We start from the raw sequence: 20,141 nt of genomic DNA on the forward strand, positions 1-20,141 counted from the left end.
TCACGTGTCATGCTGCCAAACCAGGTATTCTATCTCCCTCTCCCACCTCAGTCTCATATTTGTGCCTCTGATCATTCGTACCTAAATGTGGGACTTTATCTTTATTTTCATTGGAGTTTGTCATGGTGTTTTGGCCCAGCATTTCAACCCGTCAAGATGATTTTGAACCTTGACGCTGTCAAGGTGTTAGCTACCCTGCCCAGCTTCGTGTCATATGCAAGTTTGATAAGCATTACTTCTCCTCCATTCTAATCATTTACAAAGATGTTGAAAAGTACAGGACCCAAGACAGAGCCCTCTGCTCAAGCCCTCACTCCAGGTTAACAGAGAACCATTTATTGAATTCCAGCTTTTATTTTTCTCTACAACAAAACATTTTTTATGCCAAGAAAGAGGTAAGCTAGGAATGTGGATACGGTTGCCAGGTCATTTGAAAAATAAGCTCTTTTGTGTATTCCTTTGGGGACCAGTGTGGCAGAGCTTAAGATCCTTGGTTGACAGGAAGGTTGAAAAAGAACAGTGGTAGTCTGAATGGTGTGCTCCAGATGCTGTTGGAGCACAGATGTCATCTTCCTTCACAATTAGCCACAGTGACTGGGTGGATGGGAAGGCAGCAACATCTGGAGGGCAGCACTTTGGCTGTCTGTGCCCTAGAGTGTCCATGGAGAGTTTGCTACTCTGTGTAAAAGACAAAAACAAAGCGAGTGAAGTAGCATCATGGGTTGATACTGTCTCACGATGTCTTTGAGGCCACACTGTACATAGGATGATGTCTTATGCAAAATCAGATCACTCATCCATCTAGCGCAGTACAGTGGTACCTCGGGTTACATACACTTCAGGTTACAGACTCCGCTAACCCAGAAATAGTGCTTCAGGTTAAGAACTTTGCTTCAGGATGAGAACAGAAACCGTGCTCTGGCGGCGCAGCAGCTGCAGCAGGAGGCCCCATTAACTAAAGTGGTGCTTCAGGTGAAGAACAGTTTCAGGTTAAGTGCGGACCTCCAGAACGAATTAAGTACTTAACCCGAGGTACCACTGGATTGCCTATATAGCAGAGGCTGTCCAGGTTTTCTGACAGGGATCTCTCCCAGGAAATACCAAGATCCAGGGATTGAACCTGGGACATTTGCCAGGCAAAGCAGATGCTCTGCTGCTGGACAACAGCTCTTCCTTTACTGTCTAGAGCAGGTACTGCTGGAGAGCTAGTGGTTTACTCCCAACAGCCCAGACCATTGACCATGCTTGCTGGGGCTGATGGATGTTGTTGTTAAGCAGCATCTGGAAGGCCAAATGTTCCCCACCCTGGACTAGAACTAAGGCAGGAACCAATTTGGATATAAGGCAGCTTCATATGATATGCTTTTAATGTTCCCTTATTGTACGTGATCATAATAATGTCTGTGCTCCTAAGCATGGTTGAGCAATATGGATACATGGCACTGGGAATGTCTGATAGGCTGTGCCTCTCCACATTGTGTAACTGTGTGAAAAAAAATGTTTCCCTGATATCATATGCAAAGACTGGTGGAAGAGGAGGACAGTGTGGAATGCATGTTAATAGGGCCATAAAACCAATTTATTTTTATGCAACATCCAGAATATTTAGAAATAGTTTTATTACTATGCATTGCCTAGAGTACTGTGCAATAAATAGATATTAGTTTTATTTATTGCAGAATACTTTGGTTAATGCAAATTAATGATGCAAAAAGTGACACACTTTATTGCTATGCCTTGTAAGAATAAGCAATGAGCTTTTTTATATCTATGCTTCTGTGTGTGTGTGACACAGATTTTATATATATATATATATATATATATATATATATATATATATATATATCTATATGCATACTTTGCTAATCAATGCAGTAACAGGATCTAGTGACTAACTCTAAAGCAAAAAAAGAAATGTCATAGCAGACAGCAAATGCCAGCTAAGTCACATTCAGCCCAAGTCCTTTAGGACTCTGATTGGATTCTATCTGACATTTGAAGGGACAGTTACATAACAAGGTGTGCTCTAGGCAAATATGTGCCTCTGTAATCCTGAAAAACAGCCGTAGCAGCTTAGAAAGAAACTATATGGAAGACTATTTAAAAAGACTTTTAAAAAATAGCCCCAGCAGATTATTAAGAAGCATCACCCCCCCCCAAAAAAAAACCTGCAAGAAGAGCTGAATGGTAGCTAGGGATGGAAGCAGACAGACCTTCTGTTTTGGGAGGTTGTTTTTAGTCTTCAGTGAGGCCCTGTGTCTTATACCTGCCCACCATAATTTTGACAGATTGGAGACACAGATCAGAAGCTTAGAATCTGCCATTTTTCTCTTGTAGGTTTGGAAGGGAGAAGACAGTTCTTTAGGTACTGTATCTGGTCAGGACTTCTTTCTTTCACCACCACCACCTCCTCCTATTTATTAGCTGTTTTTTTAAAAAACAGAACTCAAAGTGACTTACAAAAATAAACATTAAAAATAACCTATAATACATTCATTCTCTCTCTCTCTCTCTCTCTCTCTCTCTCTCTCTCTCTCTCTCTATTAACAGAAACCTACCCCACTAAAAGATAAGCAGAAATTTAAGATCCAAAGGCACACCTGTCACCTAAATACAGATAGTGATGGCGCCAGGTATGCCTCCCTGAGGAGAGTATTCCATAAATGAGGAACCATCACTTAGATGCTTTTAAAAGTTAAAACTAGCACTTTGAATTGAGCCTGCCGGGGAGCCAGTGAACATGACATAACATTAGAGTTTTGTGATCCAACCTGCAAGTCCCAGTTAACACTTTCTTTTCTTTTTTTTTACCAACGGAAGTGTCTTGTCTTACAGGGCAACCCCATGTAGAGTGTGTTACAGTAATTTAATCTGGATATGACTAGGACCTGAATGACTTGGATTAGATCTTACTTTTTCAGGAAATTGCGTCCTCCCTTAAAGAGGGCACGTATTATGGTGAGACCTGGAAAACCGACACCCTGTGTTGTGGGTGGGTACGATTGGTCAGCCACAACACCCAATTGGTAGGTCCCTCAAAGCTGGGTACAATCTGGCCAATGGGACGCAGTCCAAACGGTTCGAGGGACCTATTTATGCCCATGCCCATGACCCAGAGCTTCCTCTTTTGGTGCGTGCATTCGGAACACCTGCCCACCTCTCCCTACTTTTAGGGCTATTCGCTTGACCTTTCTGTGCCATCGTGTGTTGTCTGTCGTTGGGATTTTCCCCCACTTGGCTGATTGGCTGTTGCCATTTGGGTTTCACCTGCTACGTAGCAAATCTTCACAACTTGTAAGGTTGCGGATAGGCTCTTGTTCAGGTGATAGGGATGGGGAAACACTCTCGCCATCCCTATGTGTTGGTATTCCATTAAAGGAATCCAAGGAGTCAGTGGTTTGGTCCCCTGAGAGGGGATTGTGCCCGTGCCTGAGTCCAGGGGGACATTTGGGTGGCAGAGTTAGCCCAGTCCCGGCTTTCTGCTTATCCAGGAGTTCACCTTTGGCTGACCTATGCTGGAACTCTGGGTCAGCACTACCTGCATGGCAGGGAACTAGTCAAACCAGAGCCTATGCAACCAGTCACTTTCTGTAATCAATAAAGTTGTGGCCTAAATTCTGCCAAAAACACAACCAAAATTTTGAGTCAAGTGTGAATTTATTTCGGGGGGAGGTTTCTGGGTCTGAACACGCAAAAAAAACTTTCGCTGGCACTCCAACAGAGGAACGCAACATTGTACTCAGTTGAGCATTCCATTAGTGCAAGCATTTCAGTTTTCCAAAGGGGACGACCCCCTTTTCTCCCTGCATGCTGTTCCAGGGGGTTCTCTTGATCCCCTCAGAGGCAATTTCAGGGGACATGGAGAAGTGGGGAAATCTCTGTTGCACAAGCAACAGGGCTTCCTCTGACAGGATTCTTGAGATGAATCCCACCCTGAGTTTTCTCTCACCCGCCAAACTGTGAGCCTGACATTTTACAGCAGAGCACAAGCCATAAGAATAGTAGACGAGCATGTTGAATCAGCGCAATGGCCCATCTAATTCAGAGTCCTGTTCTCACAGTGGCCAGTCAGATTCCTATGGAAAACCAGCAGAAATGACCTGAGGGCAACAATACTTACCCCTTATCCAGTTGGTATTCAGAGGTATTCTACCTCTGACAGTGGAGATAGAACACAGACAGCATAACTAGTAGCCATTGATTGCCTTATCCTTCATGAATTTTTCTAACCTTTTAAAGCCATCTAAGTTGATAGCTATCACTCCCAACTATGGAAGCAAATTCCATAGATTAACTGTGCACTGTGTGAAGAATTTATTTTTGTCAGTTCTGAATCTTCCAAGCCTGTCCAAAGTTGACTGTATACCTGCTCCAAATCAGCAAAACACCCAGTTCCATCTTGTCTGGATTAAATTTTAGATTCTTTGATCTTATCCAATCCAATATGATATAGCCTTTCTGGTAGGATTTTTTTGGGGGGATGAACAAGATTCTATAAAGTACCTTGCAGACAATCTGTATTATTGTCACCTAATGCAGAATAAGTGAAAGGGTTCTCTAAAAGTAGATGGATCCAGATACCTCTCAACACCACCCCCACTACAATTTTCAGCTTTCTAGCATGAAATCCCTTTTTCGTCCTCTGTTGCCTTCATGTATGGTTATGGTCTGGAGTAGATGGGTTCAGAATTCCTCTTCTTCCATAGCCTTGAGCGATTGCACACCCTAGGCTGAAGCAAACCTGAATTTGACACCTAAGAGCTGCAGCCACCCACAGTGCTCTAACTAGTCTATAAGATACATATCTGTAAACACATGTTCATCACATTCTGGCTTAAAATCTATTTGATGTAATGTATGAAGTGATTGTATGGCCTTTGACAAGTCACAGTCTCTCTGCCTCATAATCCCTCCGGTCAAATGAGAATCCTGGTGGTGCACCATAGAGTTGTTATGAGGATGAAACACAATGTAAAATAAGTTGCCTATTAGAAGAGAAATGAATGATTAGCTGGGGAAGTTTTGAGCTACGTACACATTCTGTGCCTTTGAAGCACATTCATTTTTTCCAAAGAATTCTGGACACTAGTTTAGTGCTCACAGAGTTACAATTCCCAGCAACCCTTAACAAACTAAAGTGCTCCAGTTTTTTTGATGCAGGGAAAAGTGCTTTGGGTGTGCTTTAAAGGTACCAACCTTTGCAACCACTGAATTCATTGTTTTTGTTATAAGCTGACTCGCTGAACTTCCTCACCTTTCAGGTGATGAAAACATACCATATGTACCACGCTGAAAGCATCAGTGCCGAAAGCAAACTGAAGGAAGCCGAGAAGCAAGAAGAGAAACAGTTCAACAAAGCAGGGGACATCAGCGTGAACCTGTTGCGGCATGAAGATAGGCCCCAGCGCCGCAGCTCTGTCAAGAAGATTGAGAAGATGAAGGAAAAGGTGAGTGAAGGGTTCTCCATGTGGCTGGACAGAAGGATGCCAATGCCAACCATGCAGTCGCCAGTGTCACGTCAACTGATGAGCACACATCTACTGAGAGTGCTTCCCAAGTCCAGGGTTTATGGCTGGTGATCCTTGGCCGCTTCTGCTACTGAAGTATGAATTTGAACTGCTTGGAATGCCTCCTGTTTGCGATAATGTTTGCATGCAATTTCACTGACGGAACTGCTTGGGATGGGCGTGCAGAAAACCTTTTCTCTTTACTGCCTGTTAGTTGTGGAGAAATGCCCCCAATACAGCAGGTAGCTAGAGCTCTTAGCCAGGCTTCCTCAACCATGGCCCTCCAGATGTTTTGGGACTACAATTCCCATCATCCCTGATCACTGGTCCTGCTAGCTAGGGATCATGGGAGTTGTAGGCCAAAAACATCTGGAGTGCCGAGGTTGAGGAAGCCTATCTTAGGCAGACAAGCAGGCAGTTTCCCGCAAGAAGCAGAGCCTGGGGGCACATTGTGGAGCACTTCCAAGGAGAGGGGTGTGTTACATCAGCAGGGTTTAATGTCTTCAACCATTAAATTGCCCAATACTAGGAGAGTTGAAAAGGGCAGCTGGAGGGAGGGAAGGCCTCCAGAGTGATGGCTCAGAAAGCAAACAAAACAAAAGTGACCCAGACATCCAGTACAAAACGGGCAGGTCCTGCAATAGCTGCTCAGGCAGTGTCTCCCAGATCCAACAGAGACAGTCGTGTTCTGGCTCCAAGAGGCTTGGTTGACTGCAGAGCAAAGGAACTTAGCAGGAAATCTAGTCTGCTACAGTAATGCTTATCTGAATAGATGGAGGGGGCATGCGGTACTAAGTGGCAGTCAGCTCATGCGTGTGTTTAGTGCTCTGTGGAACGTTACACTGTTTTTGCAGGATAGTTCCTATTGCTACAGTCATAAGTGGAATATTAAGCAGTCAGGGATCAGCACCCATTCACAGTAATATGCTCGTTAGACAAATGTGGGAAGTGCAACAAAAGTAACACTCTGAAAATAACCAGAATTATTTCTGACTGTACAGCTGAATTAACCTTAGTTCTAAGGGTACCGTTCCTGATGTCCTAACTATGGAAATTAGGAAATCAGAAATGTGCCACAGGCTTGTGTACTGTGCCCCTCATACGCAGATTGTGTCTCCCTTCACCTTTCAGAGGCAGCCATGGTTCATTGTAAACAGAGTTTGCAACCATGCTTCAAACTCTGGAAATAGAGGGAAATGAAATTACATATCTGCATATCATCCACATGCGGTGTTGGGTGGGCTTGCTAAATAAATTAATCTACAATTTAGCCTCACTATTTATCTAATGATAATGGGTTTTCAGTCCAGGCTGGGCTGCCCTTGGATCTCCAAGCCTCTGGAAAATTGTATCCATCCTGTTTCCCCATGTTTGGGCCCTGCAGATGCAAAGGACAGTTTACTATAATGACCAGAGCTAGAGCTGTGTATCTACAGCAGAGTATTATGCATAATAGTAGCCTGCCCTTTAATCCAGTATTTCTTGTCTGGGCAGTGAACCTGAATCTGATGACTGAATTAAAAATGGGCCTGAGGAGAATCTATGTACAAACAGGAAGTGAAACTGAGAGTTTTTAAATGAGAAAATAGCTCTGAAAAGTGCTATGTGGGAGTGGCTGAGGCTGGTTGAATCTCAAGGCAATCAGGTTTGGAAGGGAAGGGAGAGCCAGAGGGTAGCACTCCAACTGTTGTGTTAAATTATACCTGCTAATTCATTCTGCTCCTAAATTGACTCTGGTGCCAATGAACAATAAATACCATAGAACGCACTTGACTGCTGATTTGAAGAAGCTCAGATTTGTAATAGATTTATAACAGATGCTTTCAGAGATGTCGGTTTAAAGGATTATGTGGTTTTTAATTGGACTGCCTTCCTTCACCCTTTGCTTTCCTTCTACTGGCAAATGCACAGATATATTTGTTGCTGCTTCTCCTCTTGGAGGGACCTTCCCTATGGTTAGAAAATTGGGCCGGTTGTATGCACACGGAGTCTTGAGGATATACGTGACATCCTCCTTTTTAAAATTAAATTAGTATATACTATAGAACCCTAGCCCTAAAGAGTCTATAGGGATGGTGAAAGGCCATATTTCTATACAGATCATACAAATAATTCTCTCACATCTGTTTTTTGCACCCTGCACACAGGACAGGTGACCGGTGCCAGAAAATTTTGACTGGTTCTCAGCACAGTCCTTATCTGATCTGTATAGGGGAATGTTAGTAAAACAGAAACACGTAAACTAGCACAGCAGAGAGCAGATTGCTGTAATAATCCTATTAGATGTGCTTTTTTTTAAACATGGGGGAAGTTTTTTTAAAAAAAAAAATTGGCATCCACCGGCATTCTGAAGTGGTGCAGGGTCACCTTGGAATTCTGCCACGTCACTTGACAACACCTGTGAAACAGAAAACGATCCTTTAATTCCCTCTTCTCCTTTGTGAGCAGCAACAGAGGCTTTAGCAGCATTATCTCTTTACACCCTCAGCCACTTACTCCTATTTTGTCTATGTCTACACTTGCACACAAGTGTTAGTAGTTGGGGGGCATAAAGAGAAAAGTTCACTATACTTGCTTTAGTGTTGTGTCCAGACCAGAAATCATGGTTTGCCTTACTCCAAACAAACCACAATGTTAAGGCAAGGCTTGTTTGTCTGAGTGAAACAAACCACGATCCCTAGCACTTGATACTTTATACCACGTAACATGCTGTTTGCAAACTGAGGCCATTAGGATCACATGTTTCCTATCTGACTTACTTCTTCAACAAGTTGTAAGCACTTATAATGGTTTCTGCAGAGTGGTTCTACCTTAACTTGATGTTCTTATTCAATAAGGGCTTCGAGTCTGTATGACACTGTCTGCCAGCTCCTGCATTCCGAGACCTTGTATATCTTAAATTTGCTGCTCCCTGCAGATTTACCATTTCTTAGCTTCCGTGAAGGAAATTAATGTACATGTATACTGCACAACCCTAGCCCTAAAGAGTCTTTAGAGCTCTTTATATGTTACATCTGGCTGTTCAGCAAAGTTCATTATTTATGACATTTATCTCTTATCTTTTTTCCATCATGAAACTCAAGGAAGTATAGAAATGGTTCCAAGGCACTGACTTGATCCAAACCTGCTTAGCTTCAACGCATGTAGACTGCTCTTCAAGTGCAACTTCTTTCACTCATCACAGGGTGTGATTTGAAGATTTGATGGAGCAAATTCACTCTCCATGAGGTCATCTTGCACAGAGGGCTGCACTTGGAATGCCTGAATTAATCTTCAGCAAGGATGCAGGGAAAGCAATATATATAGTGGGGTAGCAGTGAATATTAGATCTGCATCGTACTTCTTCATTAAAAAGTCTGACATCATTGACTAGGTTACCATATGAATGTGAAATACTTTATCCTCCCCAGTAACTGATGTGATTGATGCGAAACCGTTCTCCAAGTGTGCAAGCTGTTCCTGGTGGATGTAGGGTGTTCACTGAAATAGAATGCACTTGCTGTGCTGGGTATATCTGGAAGAAATTGCTGCAGCTGGATAAACCTGCTGCATTTTTCCCTAATAAGTTTTTTGTGGGTTTTTTTTTTTTTTTTACATAAACACAGCAATGCTGTGCAGTGCTCCTTATCACAGATTTCATGGAGGAATAAGACCATCAGTGGTTACTAGCCATGATGGCTAGATACTACCTTCACCAGTGGAGGTGGCATGCCTCTGATCATCAGTTGCTGGGAAACATAAGTGGGAGAGTGCTACCATGCTTATGTCCTGCTTGTGAAAAACAGGATGTTGGACTAGAGGAGCCTTTAGTCATCAGAGCTGCTTTTATGTTATAAGAGCTTAAAATTTGGTATGCAAATGCAAGAATTGGGATGGCCTGTTCACCTTTTTAAAAATGTGTGTACCATTTTGATGTTTTTCAGAGGCAAGCAAAATACTCAGAAAATAAGCTGAAGTGCACTAAAGCTAGGAACGATTATCTGCTGAACCTGGCAGCAACAAATGCAGCAGTCAGTAAATACTACATCCATGACGTCTCAGACCTGATTGATGTGAGTTTGTGAGTTATTTCTCTCTCTTTCTTTTGTTAATGGGCAGATACTCAGCTCTCTTCCCAAGCTGGCAGCTGCACCAGACACCCTGTTTGTGTCTCTGAGCATGTCAGTGCTGTAGAATTGCCTTGCTTCTGCGGTGTTGCATTGTTGATTTTACATTGTTCGCTACCCATTACTCACAGAACCAAGATACAGCGCTGCAACGTTCAAATCAACATTTTTGAGTAATTACTTATGTCTAGCTCAGGATATTTATACATCCCAGGACTATGATCTTCTGTAGGACATGTGAGTGGATGTAGAGACTCTCACTGTGTTTATCATACCATATCACCTGGCAGCTGGGTTTTTGAACCACTGGTGTGTTAGAACTGGACATGCAATGAGTGCAGAACGTAGGGATCTCAGCAGTAGATGCTATTTATTTCTCTGAATACAAGATGAAGTGTGTTGGAATAATTCTGTAGGGAGAAGACCAGTCAAGGGCTTGAATTGGAATTTGAAATTTGATCAGGTATAACTGTAGCCAGGCAGAAGCAAGAACTAATGACGCTATAGCCCAAAGAGGTACAAGAAGAGGTACTCGGGTGGGAGCTGAAAGAGAAAGTGGGAATCTTTTCTCTGGCCATTCACGATCAATTAGATTCTTTTATGCAGGGCCTTTTTTGTAGAAAAAAAGGTGTCGGTACTCATCATGACATACCCTTCTTGGCAGCGGCCGAGCAAGCCGATCGGGCGCCTGGGGTGGCACATGTGCCCTGCGCCCAGGGATGGGGCCAGCCGCCTGTGGGGGTGGGACGACCTGGGGCAGGACACTCCGTGGGGCCTCCGAGGAGTCAGCCTGCCTCCTCCCACTCAGCCGCCCTACAGCTGAGGGGAAGGTGGCGGGCAGACCCTTTGGGGAAGCGCAGAACTTGTGTGCGCCCAAGCCACCATGTCACTCCCAGGAGAGATGCGTGGCTCGGGCGCACTGCAGGCCCCACGGTGAGTACCGCCTGGCATTTTGTCAGCCAGCCCCCTCAGTGGTGACACCCAGGGCGACCCGCCCCCACTGCACCCCCTTCCTCCGCCCCTGCTTCTCGGCCCACTGGCTGTGGCTACTGCTAGGCGGGTCATGCTGCGGCCTGGGCTTGGTGCAAGATGAGTGCCCAGAGCTGGACTTGCTCCTGCTGTGAGACGTGGCTTTCCACCTCTGCACCATCCGCGAGGGCTTTGAGGAAGGCTGTGTCCTCTTGGTGCTGCTCGGCCACCGCCATGGACCCAGCTTGCCTGCTGCCTACCTTCCCCTGGCTTGGAGCTGGCTCGGTGGCAGTGGCAGGTGCAATGGCAGCCTGGTAGCTTCCTGTCTCTGTGCCTCCACAGGATGAGGATGAGGAGGAAGCACTACCTCCAGGGCTGGCAGTGCTGAGGGGCCAACTGCTGTGGGCATGAGAGAAAAGGCACACTCTCCCCACACGCTCGCTTTAGAAGCCAAGATATCGCAGTGTACCAGTTTTGAGATTTGAATACCACCAGAAAAAACCCACTCCTTTATGGAAGGCTCGAGAGAGAGATGGCACCTGTTATGCCTAAAAACAGGTATTTCAACTCAGAGGCTCATATGTTGGTGGCTGACCCTTACAGAGACATCTGCATAAGAATTCATACAATGTGTAGAATAAAATAAGATAAATCTAGTTTATTTTATAGGCTTGGACACTAGGAATCTCTGGATTTTCATGTACTTTACACTTATTCATTCTACTTCAAAAGAGCCTTGTAAGCGCATTGGATACTGGGAATGGCTCAAGATAAGGCTGACCATATGTATTCATGCACTTGTTCTGTCCAATGATGCAAGAAATAAGGTTTCTACAGTTTTATGCTGGGAAATCTGTCTTGCAGTAAGGCATTTCTTCTCGCTAGTGGGATATAAATTGACTTCTGTTTGCTGTAATGGCCATGTAAATAACAGTGGTTTGTGTATGAAGCCTTAGTTTTGGTTTAAATGTCACGTAAGTGCATCTGGAAGGTAATGTAATTTATTTAATCCTCTAAATCATATTTATTGTTCCATGCTAGAATTAAAAGAGAAACCTGTTGTAGGATTTTGAAGTCTTATGAAGATTTTGAGATATTTTGGTAGACACGTTGGATGGAGCGTGTGAGAGTTTATTGAACAAAATGGTTTGCGCAATTTGTAACCCCACTCCTTCTGTAAAAGGCTTAGCTTATTTTATTCATTCATTTACTTATTTATTAAAATATATACAGGCGGTGACCATTTCGCACAGGGGTACCATTCCTGGCCCTGTGTGCGTCAATAGAGCACGCATAAGTGCGCCCCTCCCCATTATGTCCATGTTCTGCATGTCGGCAATTGCGCATCAATTGGACATGCTAAAATGGTCACCACCTGCACCTCTATTCATAAAAACTATAAGAGTGTTTTACAACAGTCATGCATAAAATCATGCAATAAAAACTATAGGAAAAATTAACACCAGAGATCAGCTAACTGTTATAGAAAGACATATTCTTAATTGCCTGTATAAACCTGGAGGAATAGAAAAGTTTTCAGCAGGTGTTTAAAGGTTGAATCAGAAGCGTCTGCCGAATCTCTATTGGCAGGGTTTTCTGTAGTACTAAACCAATGATACTAAAGGCTTAGATTCTTGTTGCTGTCAAATGAGCCTTGCCAACTTGGGGGAAAACCAATAATGCTTCTGCCGATGATCTCGTTTATCCAGCTGGGATGTAAGGATTCAGGCAGTCCCTAAGGTACCCTGGACCTAAGTTGTTCAGGGCTTTGTAGTTCTGCTCCTTCAGAGGGTGTGCAACCCATCCGGAACAGGTAACTTACCTGTCTCCTAGACAGGGAACCACCCACCCAAAGAGCCTCCGAGAGCCTTTGAGATTGATTTGCACCTCAGGTTTCCTACATTTTGATGTACGACGTTTTTATTTTCATGGAGTTGAATCTCTGGTTTCCTGGAGAGCTGCTGAATGCCAGTTTAGCTCTGGCTGTTTTTATGTCATTCCCCTCCAGTATATTTCCTTTCTGATGCTTCCATTGGAGTCAGCAGATGGTTTTTATTCCTCACTCCAGGAAATCCCTTTAGGGGACTTAAACCAAAACATCTTTGATTCAGTACAACTAAATTTGCCTAATTATATATTCTTCTTGCCTGAGAAAACAAAGTGTTATTAAGGATGCATGAGCTGTATACGTGTGTCCTAATTTCAAGTTCCCCAAGAGAAGAGCTGTTTGTTTGTACAGACTTTCATGCATGTATAGTGTGCTTCAGAAGAGCCTTATAGGGCAGAGTTCAGAATATCCCAATATAAATGGAGTAGACTCATTCCCTCAGTTAGACATCTTCCAGGACTTGTAACATCAAGTTTTGAATTCCATAGTGTCCAATAAACAAGGAATAATATTGGATTTCCTGAGTCAAGCAGGAATTATTTACACTTGGGCAGTCCTCATTTTAACCTCTGCTCACTAAATTAAGGGAAGGACCATAGGTCAGCAGAGGGGCACATGCTTTCTATGCAGAAAGTTTGTTTCAATTCTAGACATCTCTAGATTATGAGAAGCAAGACTAAGGCTGGGTACAAACTCCCATTTACTCTGCATCTGGTGTGTTCCCACTGCTAGTTTGAGAAAGGGTGTACACACAATGTTAGCCACAAATTCTATCCCGTCGTTTCTTATGAAATATTGTTTTTACTTCCTCTTAGTACCATTTTACAAAATGATTTACTTTCTCCTCATGCCTATCTAGTGAGTTAATTGCTAAATTGGGATTTTCTTTGCCCAGAACTTGACCATATTGATTCAATGTTTTATGCCCCCAAAGAAGTGTGCCACATCAGGTTTCTGAGTCTTGTCTTGGTTCTAGACCTCCGACTGATCATGCAACTTTGAGATGAGATTTATAAAAGTAAGGAATTTGATACTGTATTAGGATATTAAGTCTTACCAAGATACATCCTAGGCTAAAGCAACTCCGTTTTTTGGGGGGTTTTTTTGGTAGTTTATACACTTGAATACACAGCACATTTTCACATAACCCTTAGCCAGAATGGAGTCTAAGGAACTGAGCTAAGTAGTGATGACACAATGTGAAGTCCTAGGCATTATTGTCAAAATAAAAACTGACAAATCACCAGGTCCAGATGGCATCCACCCCAGAGTTCTTAAAGAACGCAAATGTGAAACTGCTGATCTTCTAACAAAAATATGTAACATCCCCAATATCAGCCTCCATACCTGAGCACTGAAAAATGGCCAACAAAACACCATTAAAAATAAATACCTTAAGGGATCTAGGGAGGATCCTAGAAATTACATACCAGTTAGCCTACCCTTTTTTCTGGAAAAAGAGTACATCTTATCTCACTAACCTATTATCATTCTTTGAAGATGTCAACAGCATGCCACTATGCAGATTGTGCTTTAATCAAACTGTACACTTTGGCTTAGAGTTGCATGCAAATGTGGCCATTATAGTTTAATTTCTACGCAGAAAGCACTTTATACTTCGACTTTCATTGTACATTCAGGCCCTTTGGAACAAATGTTAGAATGCAAAAATGCTACAGAAGATTAGGTTACCTTTGGATTATTAAAGATGCTTCCCATTAACTTGTGTATGATGCTGGCTCATAGTTATTAACACTTCTTTTTTAGGATTAAAGATTAAAGAGCCTCTTAAATATCAATAACAGGGCTGCCAGTGTAGAATGGGAGCTCAGTTAAGTAAGCATCTTAAATGAGAAAGCTGAATGTGCATCTTAATGCAGTGTTTATTTACACCCACTTTCATGTTGTCCCAGCTACTCAGAGCTTGATTTTAAAGTAGGAAGTTTAATTTCGCAGTGTGTAATACCACTTGTAAGCAATTGTTGAATACGGAGAACAGCTGCATTAACTATACTACCTTTTAATAATAGTAATAATTTATTATTTATACCCCACCCATCTGGCTGGGTTTCCCCAGCCACTCTGGGCGGCTTCCAGCAGAATATTAAAATACAATGATTCATCAAATGTTAGAAGCTTCCCTAAACAGGGCTTCCTTCAGATGTCTTCTAAAAGTCAGATAGTTGCTTATTTCTTTGCCATCTGATGGGAGGGTGTTTCACAGGGCGGGAGCCACTACCAAGAAGGCCCTCTGCCTGGTTCCCTGTAACTTCACTTTTCGCAGTGAGGAAACTGCCAGAAGGCTCTCGGTGCTGTTTTGGGTCAGTCAGATTTTTTTGGTAAACAATTTTGGAGGACATCAAGAGTTTTTATTGCATGGGGAATAAAGGTGTGTGTGTGTGTGTGTGGCATTGACCATCTGCACTGGGTAAATGGTAGCTGGAGTGCAACATCCTTTCTAAGGTCGCAGGTTCCCCATCCCTGCCGAAAAAGCGCTTCATGATCAAAAGCACACTTTTAACACAATTGTTTTGGATAGGTGTAATAGTGACTCTAGAGAAGCCTATAGGGAGCCTGATTCTTCTCTGGCTGCTTATTGTGTCTGTTTCCAGGCCCAATTCAAAATGCTAGTTTTAATTTTTAAAGCCCTAAATGTCTTGGGACCAGACTTCCTGAAAGACCACCTTCTTCCCATATGTACCTACCTGAACCATAAGATCCTCTTTGGAGGCTGTACTCTAGGTATCTCTGCCAAATGAAGTGTAGTGGATAACTACCATGGGAAGGGCCTTTCCAGTAGTGGCATCATGTTTACAGAATATCCTTCCCAGGGATGAATATTTAACAGTGTTGTGGTCTTTTTGACACCAGGTAAAGACCTTTCTGTTCACACAGGCCTTTTAATAGCTTACGTAATCTGGGTCTATAAGAGTAAAAAAAAAAAAAAGCTGTTCTTAATTTTAGGTGAGCTTTGCTCATTTATGTTGGATTTTTATTTTTTAATGGTTTGATGTTTTACTTTTGTTTTATTGGATAGCATACAAATGTTACAGTAAATATGTATTGGAGTGAATTGATTGATAGGGGAATGGAAGGGTGGTAGGAAGTTTTAGAGAGAAAACCAAGTGACTGGAGTAGATAGCTGAGAGAGATTTTTTGTGAGAGCCTGTTTTTTCGATTTGAGTTTTTCGTGAAGAAGTTTTCCTTTGGTTTAGCAGTGGGTTATAAACACAAATGCAGGGACTGCTGTATTTTGAAAACTGCCATTTAAAAAAAGAAAGTGGTGGCAAGAAGAGATATTCACTTGCTAATGTGCCCTGCTAGCTTTTAGCTAGAAAATTCTGTATTTGTGCCAAGGCCATGCTTGAGTGCTGCTATATGAGGTGCTGGACTTGTGGTACTAGAATTCATGGTGAAGCAATAATCTGACAGCTCAATCATGATTATAAACTACTACTAAGACTGTGATGGCTCTTAAACACAATAATCTCTTGGATCAAGTCAACTGAATTAAAAAGCATGGAAGCTTAAAAATTGCTGGTTTGAAAATAGTTGACAGCCCCTGTTCCTGGAACAGGGAACTTTTCCAGAGAAAGCAACATAAACTTATTAGTATCATAGTGAAGTTTTGTTTTGCACTTTTAGCTGTGCAGTGGTATCTCAGGTTAAGAACTTAATTTGCTCCGGAGGTCTTTTCTTAAGCTGAAACTGTTCTTAATCTGAGACACCACTTTAGCGAATGGGGCCTCCTGCTGTTACCGCGCAATTTCTGTTCTCATCCTGAAGCAAAGTTCTTAACCCGAGGTACTATTTCTGGGTTTGCAGAGTCTGTAACCTGAAGCATCTGAAACCTGAAGCTTCTGTAACCCAAGGTACCACTGTACAGTGGTACCTCTGGTTGCGAACACTTCTGGTTACGAACGCTTCAGGTTACAAGCTTTGCTAACCTGGAAGTAGCTGCTCCTGGTTGCGAACTTTGCCCCAGGATGCGAACAAAAATCACGCGCTGGAGGCCCCATTAGCGAAAGCACGTCTCAGGATAAGAACGGTTTCAGCTTAAGAACGGGCCTCCAGAACGAATTAAGTTCGTAAACAGAGGTACCACTGTACTTACTGTTATCCCTGACTCCACCTCCCATTAACTGTTCTGCCTTCTGAACTGAAGGTGGGTGCCTTTGCTTTGGAATAATAATAATAATAATAATAATAATAATACCTTTATTGTCAATGTGCAACCTGTGTACAATGAAATTAATTGAGCCTCCCCCCCCCCAAAAAAACCCACACTCAATCTCAGTGCACTCTGTGTGCTTGTCGCACAGGGAATTGTTCTCCATTCCCTAGCTTACGGGTTGTTCAGATAAAGTCAACAGCCTGGCAATAAAAAAGGAATAAACCTCTTCCATCACGGGAAATTAGTTTCTCTCAAAAGATTCAGTGCAGTTTGAATGCACAGCTTCTCTGCCTTTTCTCTGCTGCTTCCAGCTTTGGAGGCTATTTTGCAATGCCACTGGTAATTTTAAGCACTTGAACCACTCACTTCCTCTGTAGCTTCTGTGGAGGTTTCTTTTTCTCCCCCCCCCCCCCCCGCCCACCTTTGTATGTGAAACAAAGATGAGAAATGCTTCCTGTCAGCAGGAAGTATTGGGCAAAGCTCCTCTGTCTCTTTGGTTATCAGACTCCTAGCTTCAAATAGCAAAATGGCAAAGACTTGAATGTGGCAGAAGCTTGTGTAATTGTCAGCATTCTTTTAAACCAGGGATGACTAACCTTTGGCCCTTCAGATGTTGCTGGACTACATTTTTCTTAGTCGTGCTGTTAGGAGCTGATGGAGTCCAGCAACATCAGGAAGGCCACAGGTAAGCCATCCCTGTTTTAGACTGACTATTGCTAAAAAGCGTTAACCATGCTCTGCCCTTGTTATGCAGGTGGCGCTGTGGTCGAAACCACTGAGTTTCTTGGGCTTGCCGATCAGAAGGTCGGCAGTTCGAATCCCTGTAACGGAATGAGCTCCCTTTGCTCTGTCCCAGCTCCTGCCAACCTGGCAGTTTGAAAGCACACCAGTGCAAGTAGATAAATAGGTACTGCTGTGGCGGGAAAGTAAATGGTGTTTCCATGCGCTCTGGTTTCTGTCATGGTGTTCTGTTGTGCCTGAAGCTGTTTATTCATGCTGGCCACATGACCCAGAAAGCTGTCTGGGGACAAACATCAACTCCTTCGGCCTAAAGCGAGATGCACCTCGTAGTCAAGTTTTACTGGACTTAACTATCCAGGGGTCCTTTTCCTTTGCCTTTGCCTTGTTATGTACACAAGAAGCAAGAAGTAATTTTGGGATGGGAGGCAAAGGTTGCAGTTGCTCTTTAGGATATCTGGTCCCCTCCCCTTTTAAAGTTGGAGTTGATTCGCATGACTCACGGTGGCAATTTGGTTACTGTAAGCGAATGGCAAGGAACTTGTGGCCTACAGGTCAAATTAGACCAGACTGACCAATTTGGTCCATAAGGCTGTTTTTGGTTGGCCAGACCCACCTGTCAGTCACCCAGTATCATATGATATCAGCCATGGGACTGGTAAAGCCTCTTGATTGCAGCCGGTCTTGCATTAAGTGCTGTTTAAACTTGGTGCTGAATGCAAGTCCCTGTTGCTTTCAGCAGGGATCAGGTCCACTTGGGAGAATAAGCATATCAGCATACATTGCCAGTTTGGTCCCATACAGTGTAGGGAAGAAAAAGAGTGTTGAGTTGAATTAATCTCAAAACGACCCTCACAGTGTTCATCTGTAAATATTTAAAGGTTCAAGAGACCTAAAGGGATCAGAGCAGATGTGCAACTAAATGCCCCACATTTCCCCCCCTTCTGGTAGCTCTTTAAAGCTAAATTTATAGGCAATTCCCACATTGACTTGAAAACTTGACATTTGGTTTGTGGCTTTGAAAATAGCTCAAGACGGAAGCTCCTGTGGCTGAAAGAGCCTTTCTTGATGTGGGGAGTTTAGTCTACTCCTAGCCTGGCTGCAAGGCAAACACTTTTAATTAGATATTGCTATGCCTCAGATGAGGAAGTATGTGGTTAGGCTGTTCTATCACTATTTTAAACTGTGGTAGAAATTGACAGCCACACCCACCAGAAGCACACACATGGGGTGGGAAAGTGTGGGTGCAAGATAAAGCAGAGTTTTTTAAAAAAATAATTGATTTATAAAACTTCCAACATGTATGAATTTTGACCAGCAATCTTCTTAATCCAACCTTTGTTTCACAAGAGGAAAAAAAGTGAAGGGGCGGGTAGCATGGGAGCCCCAACTTCTGAACACCGGTCTGTGTTATATGTGAACCAACCCTATTTTCTTTGTGCTCCTTACTTCTTGTCTCTTGCTTGCCTTTCTCATTTTGTAAAGTTGTTTATTATTATTATTATTATTATTATTATTATTATTATTATTATTTAATTTATTCAAAACAGACATTTAGAACAACAGATGAAAATTAAATGATGAAAAGCAAAACTACCGTATTTTTTGCTCTATAAGACTCACTTTTTCACTTGTAAAAAGTAAGGGGAAATGTGTGTGTGTCTTATGGAGCGAATGCAGGCTGCGCAGCTATCCCAGAAGCCAGAACAGCAAGAGGGATTGCTGCTTTCAGTGCGCAGCGATCCCTCTTGCTGTTCGGGCTTCTGAGATTCAGAATAGTTTTTTTCTTGTTTTCCTCCTCCAAAAGCTAGGTGCGTCTTGTGGTCTGGTGCGTCTTATAGAGCGAAAAATACGGTATTTTAGTCATGTAGAATGAGCACATGAATTCAAATGTTGCTTGCTTTGTAAGAGAAGTGTACTTTACCAGATCTTTATTGCATTCCCCCTAAGCATGTATTTCCGGAGGGCGCAGTGTGCTCTGCATTATGACGTGAAATCTGTGACATGAGTGGGACAGTAGCCTTTCTGAGTTTTTCCACAGTAAAATGACCTAATAATCAAAAGTATTGAGGTGATTAGCTTGTCTCACTCAGAAGGAGACTATAACAATAAGAAAAGTGACCCAGATTCGGAAAATGCTAATAAACCTAAAAATATAGCCAGTTTAGATGGCATGCCTTCACTCAAACCACACTTGATGGTACAGCCAAGTTATGCACATTGTAGTTTGCCAAAGCTTGCACTTTATAAAGGATTTATTTTCCTCTCGACAAGGCACAAACAAAGGGTGAGTTATTCATTTCTCTCTCTGTGGATCTGCATAGTTATGAACAAGTGTGTGTGTGTGTGTGTGTGTGTGTGTGTGCTTTATAGTTTGAATGATCCCTGAACAAGTTTCAAAATGCTTGTTTTAACTGAAAAGCAGCCTAAGTGCCCCTCAGTAATAATGATTCAGTTATTCTTACTGGAACAGCCTATAGGTAATGTTCTTAATACCTGGAAAGAAAGCAGCAGCCTTAAATTTCCCTGGCCCCTTTAAGATATATTCCAACAGTAAATATATCCAGAGGGTGCATTGTATGGTCTACAGAAGAAGAAAAAAGAAGCTTAAATTACTCTTCATTCCCTCCTTCTGTGTAACATATGAAAAGTGTAAAGTGAGGAAAACCAGCAGCTAGAAGAAAAGTACTGTGAGGAAGCCCCAGGGAACAGTAGAAAATCTAGGTTAAAAATATTTGCTGAAGATGTTATAAGTACCT

General features: G+C 42.7%; 1 protein-coding gene across 3 annotated transcripts in view; it reads left to right on the forward strand.

Annotated features, from left to right (window-relative positions):
- Positions 1 to 20,141, forward strand: part of SRGAP3 (SLIT-ROBO Rho GTPase activating protein 3) — a 187,295-nt gene that overhangs the window by 106,739 nt on the left and 60,415 nt on the right. For all 3 annotated transcript variants that reach the window (XM_080995652.1, XM_080995650.1, XM_080995651.1), the window contains exons 5-6: positions 5,262 to 5,447; positions 9,431 to 9,559. In XM_080995652.1, coding sequence (XP_080851778.1) covers positions 5,262 to 5,447; positions 9,431 to 9,559 — 315 coding nt within the window. The remainder of the gene's footprint in view (positions 1 to 5,261; positions 5,448 to 9,430; positions 9,560 to 20,141) is intronic.

Source organism: Podarcis pityusensis, assembly GCF_964106645.2.
Source record: "Podarcis pityusensis genome assembly, chromosome: 2".
NCBI lineage: Eukaryota > Metazoa > Chordata > Lepidosauria > Squamata > Lacertidae > Podarcis > Podarcis pityusensis.